Source organism: Fukomys damarensis, unplaced genomic scaffold (genome assembly GCF_012274545.1).
Source record: "Fukomys damarensis isolate Sample0158 unplaced genomic scaffold, DMR_v1.0_HiC HiC_scaffold_19, whole genome shotgun sequence".
NCBI lineage: Eukaryota > Metazoa > Chordata > Mammalia > Rodentia > Bathyergidae > Fukomys > Fukomys damarensis.
In genome coordinates, this window is record NW_022900931.1 from 6,752,068 (window position 1) to 6,757,523 (window position 5,456).

The window sequence follows — 5,456 nt, forward strand, 5'->3', positions numbered from 1 at the left end:
TGCGTGTGTGCCCCGGGCTCCCGGCACAGCAGCTGCGAGGGCCGCAGGTTGCAGGCGGTGCCCCGCGGCTTCCCAAACGACACCCAGCTGCTGGACCTGCGTCGCAATCACTTCCCCTCGGTGCCCCGGGAGGCCTTTCCAGGCCTGAGCCACCTGATGTCGCTGCACCTACAGCATTGCGGCATCGCGGAGCTGGAGTCGGGTGCCCTGACGGGGTTGGACCGCCTCCTCTACCTCTATCTGTCTGACAACCAGCTCTCTGGCCTCAGCGCTGCAGCCCTCCAAGGGGCCCCCCACCTGGGCTACCTGTACCTGGAGCGCAACCGCTTCCTGCAGGTGCCAGGCGCTGCCCTGCGCGCCCTGCCCAGCCTCGTGTCCCTGCACCTGCAGGACAATGCCCTGGAGCGCCTGGGCCCTGGGGACCTGGCAGGCGTGCGGGCCTTGCGCTGGCTCTATCTGGGCAGAAATCGCATCACTCAGGTGTCCCCTGGGGCGCTTGGGACGGCTCGTGAGCTGGAGAAGCTGTACCTAGACAGGAACCAGCTTCGAGAGGTGCCCACGGGGGCCCTGGAAGGGCTGCCTGCCCTGCAGGAGCTGCAGCTCTCAGGAAACCCACTCCGGGCCCTGCATGATGGGGACTTCCGGCCCATGGGGCGGTCACTGCAGCACCTCTTCTTGAACAGCAGTGGCTTGGAACAGGTGGGCACCTGGTGTGTGGTGGGGGACACAGCACGAGGCTGAACACAAACATACCTTTACTCAGCAAGCCTCTGTCACCCTGAGTGCCAGGTTTTAGGCTAGGCATGGGAACCCAGGGATAAACATGTCCCCTGCCCTTATGGAGCCTAGATGTGGGTGACAGGCCAGGTGGAATCATAAGGGAGGAAGTTGGGTCAGAGGTGTTACCTAGTGTCAAGAGCTCCCAAGAGGCTTGTTAAGGGGGTGGGGTTTGGGTATAGCAGAAAGAACCACGGCCTCTGGGTAACTTGGACATGAGACCCACCTGGGTTTTGAGCCCCAAGATCCCCCTCCTATCCCATCTACCTTGGGCTCTCCAGCTTCCCCTCTGCAGACCGAAAGTGGCACAGGACTGGTAGGAACTCACACCAGGGCCGGGCACCTCCTTGCAGATTTCTCCTGGGGCCTTCTCTGGCCTGGGGCCAGGGCTGCAGAGCCTGCACTTGCAGAAGAACGAACTTCGGGCCCTGCCTGCCCTGCCCCGTCTCATTGGGCTTGAGCTCATCGACCTCAGTGGCAACCCCTTCCACTGTGACTGCCAGCTGCTCCCACTGCACAGGTAGGGGCATGCCCACCTCCCAGCCAAGCCGTCAGTGCCACATCTGACTTTTTCTTTTGGCAGTGCTAGGGATTGAGCCTAGGACCTGTGCTTACTCAGTAAGCACTCTACTGCTAAGCTACACCCCCAACCCTATTTTGTTTTTGAGACAGGATCTTGCTCAGTTGCTCAGGCTGGCCTTGCAGTTGTCCTGCCTCAGCCTTCTGAGTGGTGGGGGTTGCAGGCCTGTGCCAACATGCCCTGCTCCTGTCACTATTCTTATTCCCTTTTCATAGAGAAAGGATCTGAGGCTTGAAGTGACTTAGAAGCCACTTAACTGGTGAGCCGCAGAGCCAGGACTCTGAGCAGCACCTGCTCCCCGCTAGTCCCCGTCCCCAAACTCCCGATCACGCCCCTACTCCCCTCGGGAAGGTTGGACCGTGTGCTCCCTGAGCTCTTTCTTCCTCAGGTGGCTCACTGGGCTGAACCTGAGGGTGGGGGCCACCTGTGCCACCCCTCCCAGTGCCCGGGGCCAGCGTGTGAAGGCTGCAGTTGCTGTCTTTGAAGCCTGCCCAGATTGGGCTGCCAGGAAGGCCAAACGGACACCAGCATCCAGGCCAGGGACCAGGAGGACCTCAGTCAAGGGAAGGCCGTGAGGAACTGGCAAGTTTGGCCCATGTTGGGGGTTCAGGTATTGCAGCTCTGACAGCAGGGCTCTGATTTCACGTCCAACTCATGGGCCCTAGAGCTGAGCAATGGCCCATGGCACTACTATGTCTCTCCACGACATCCCCTCACCTCCAAAGGAAATGATTATGTGCCACTTTGTCACAAGACAGTGGCCTTTCCGCTAAGCCATAGCACCCTGGTCCTAGCGCAGTCCTTAACGTCAGTTATGTTTCTGCTGGCTTGGTGTGGACTCAGCTACTCCCCTCCCAACCTTGACCTCATTGGCCCTCACTTGACATTTACGTCCTGACTCAGCTTGAACTCATTTGTAGGGTGTACAGGACATGGGTTCCACAGCTGGGCCTTGCGGGGAAGCTAAGAGTGGAGAAGACAGGCATGGGGCTCTGCCTCCCCTGGGAGCTATGTTTAGGAGATTGGAGGTGCCTGAGGCCGTTCGGTGGTGTTTGTATTACTCCCTTGGGTTGCCACAACCAAGTACCACAAACCTGGTGACACAACGACGGACAGACGGAAATCTGTCTGCCTGATTGGGAGGTTGTAAATCAAGGTGTTGAGGGCCATTGTGTGAAATCCGAGTAGAAGGATGCTTTCTGGGTCCTTCCAGCCACTTGGTGGCCTGCCTCATGGCTTGTGGTGGCTGAGCCGCCATCTGTCTCCATCCCCACGTGGTGTTCTGTGTGTCTTCACACAGCTGCCCTCTGAATCTGTCAGTGGGATTCTCCTCCATCATTTTCCTCCCTGCAGTGCTGGAAATGAACCCTGGGCTTTGTATATTCTAGGCAAGTGCTCTACCACTGAGCTACACCCCCAGCCCATTTATTGACTGACTGGGACAGGTCTCACTAGGTAGTTTAGGCTGGCTTGGAACTCACTACGTAGCCCAGGCTGGCCTCAAACTCATGGCGATGTTCCTGCTTCAGCCTCCCCAGTGCTGAGGCATGTGTCTCTATGCCCAGCTCATTCCTAGCTGTTTTATACATTTTGAGACAAGGTCTTGCTAAGTTGCCCAGACTGGCCTCAAACTCGCGATCCTCCTGCCTCAGCCCCCTGACTGGCTGGGATTACAGACATACCTGGTACAGACTTCCCCTTTTCATAAGGATACTGGCCATAGTGAAATAGAGCCCGAGCTAATGAAATCGTTTCAATTGCATTACTGCTATGAAGAGCCTACTTTCAGGTAAAATTAGACTCTTGAGTTACTAGAGGTTAAGTCCCCAACATACCCCTCTGGGGAAAGTACATGCCTGTAACAAGGCTCTGTGAGAAGGGAGCTGGAGTGAGGAGACTCCTCAGAAGCCCAGGGGAGCAAGCAAGTTCTGCCACTGCCTCATCCCAGTTGGTTTTAGTGACAGCCAACACTCGTGTGGCGTTGACCTGCCAGGCACTGGGCTGGTACCTGGTGCCTGCAGCAGCCCCAGGAGAGGTGTGGAGGCCGAGCCGGGCCAGCCCACCCCAGCTCAGGGTGTGGCTAAAGAGGATGAGGGTTTGGCAGGAACTGGACCTCTCAGAACATTTCATTTCTGATGTGAATATCCCACTGAGCGCCAGCCTGGAGTTCTGGGTCACGATTTTCTTACACCTTTTATTTTGACACACCATCTTGCTAAGTCCCTCAGTGGGGACTTAGGCTGGGTCCCTTCTGATCCTCCTGCCTCAGTCTTGTAGGGCTGGGATTACAGGTGCCATTACACACAGCTTGGTTCGGGGTTATTTTAGTGAAAGTAACTTCCTCTGGGGACCCAAACAAGACTGAAGGCTCTAGGCCTGAGCCCTGCCCTCAGTGTAGGGGCTGAGAAGGGTGGGCCATGCCCGCCTCTTTCTTCCTTGACACCCTGACATAGTTTTGTGTCTGGCAAGTGGAAGACGCCCAGTGCCGTGGACAAGGTGGAGGTCCAAGGGCTGGTAGTGGCTCTGTCCCACTGCCGCCATTTAACATTGAGCGGAAGCTTATCACCCCCTGGAGCCTATCGAGCCTTCCTCTTTTGCACCTGTGGAATGGTCGCATTGAAGGTAGATGAGCTGAGTAAATGGAAAGCTGTGCTCCCTCACTGAGCAGAGGGCCCAGGCTGCTCGCTGGAAAAGCGGGGTGCAGGGCTGCGTCCATGTGTTCAGACTTGGCCTGACCCGTTGGGGCAGCCACCACGGCCCTCAGGCAGGCAAGTGGGGAGCAAGGAGGGTGTGCAGGTGCTCCCCAGCCAGCAGCCCAGGGCTGAGACTCTTGAGAGCAGATCTCCATGTGACTTGTCCGTTTCTTGAGCACTCAGCAAGGCTGACTTCCTGTCGGGCCTGAGCTGGGCACTAGGGACAGGTCAGATCCAGGCTCCACCTTGGGAACCTTGTAGTTTTGGGGGAGGGGAATGGCAGAGGACGATGGCACACTGATAGTGGTAGAGACGGGCGCTCCCGACCAGTGACAGTGCTTTGCTCCTGCCCTCCAGCTCTGCTTACCCTGTTGTGGGGTCTTGGGTTCCCAGTACCTCTAGGGATGGCTTCATCTTTCAGGAAGGCCCAATGGCAGGAGAGCGAGGCCCCTCAGTCAGGAGAATCTCTGACCAGGGAGATGAGTTCTGCTGGGCTCCTGAGTCAGCTGCAGGGCCAGGGCACCTACCTCGGCCCTCTTGGACCATGTTCCTGTCAACACCTGCATGTGGGGGCGGGGAACAGGCCCCCAGAACTGAGACTGCCTTCGCCCATGGTCTTCACTTCCAAGCTGGTGCGCTTTTTGAGGAAATCAGCCTCTGCTTGTTGGCCACTTCTGGTCTGGCCACTGTACAGCACAGGGCCTCCTACTGCCTTTTGGAAGGAGCCTGAACAAGCTGTTGGAGGCTGCCCACATCCACCAGGCTCACGACGGAGGGACGGATGAAACCCCCTTAGGATGCACCCAGATTGAGTGCACCCTTCAGCACATCTCAGCAAGTGCCAGACACCACACAAGGCTCGAGGGGCCACTGAGGCAGAGGGGCACAGCAGCCACCTTACAAGACAAGAGGGACCTGCGCGTGACTGTGAAGGAAAGGGCTGAGGATTGGGTTTCAAGGGAGACCAACGGGCAAAGCAAGAGCAGACACAGGATGAACTTTCAGAATGCAGTTTAGAGGAGTGGGGAAAAGCAAAAACGAATTAAAAGGGACTAAGAGTAACAAGACCCAGCCAGCAAGTGTGCATCACACCTCTCCGTGAGGGGGCTCGACCCTTCTTTAGGGGTACCTCAGCTGGCAGGGCTGGCCACGCCCCACACAAAGTCCACACCTGACCCTAGTTCAACGAAGGGGAGGAAACCGTCAGGTCCAAGTGGGGCCGCCACCTTGGGGTCGCGACAAGTGGCGCCCGAACAGGGTCCTGAAGAACAGGGACCTGAAGAACAGGGACCTGAGTATCGAGGGATTCAGTGAAGGACACCGCTAGATAAAGAATAAAAGGAGATCTCGACAAAAAGAAAAAAGAGGACCTTCAAAAGGAAGGCAAAAAGAGGAGCGAGGACTAT

At 57.3% G+C, this 5,456-nt stretch overlaps 1 protein-coding gene across 1 annotated transcript in view; it reads left to right on the top strand.

Moving 5' to 3' along the window:
• The window catches only part of Chadl (chondroadherin like), a 12,293-nt gene that overhangs the window by 3,269 nt on the left and 3,568 nt on the right, over positions 1-5,456 (top strand). The window contains exons 4-6 of the mRNA XM_010634512.3: positions 7-699; positions 1,131-1,297; positions 1,746-1,967. Of these exons, the coding sequence (XP_010632814.1) occupies positions 7-699; positions 1,131-1,297; positions 1,746-1,932 (1,047 nt within the window). The 3' untranslated portion in view covers positions 1,933-1,967. The remainder of the gene's footprint in view (positions 1-6; positions 700-1,130; positions 1,298-1,745; positions 1,968-5,456) is intronic.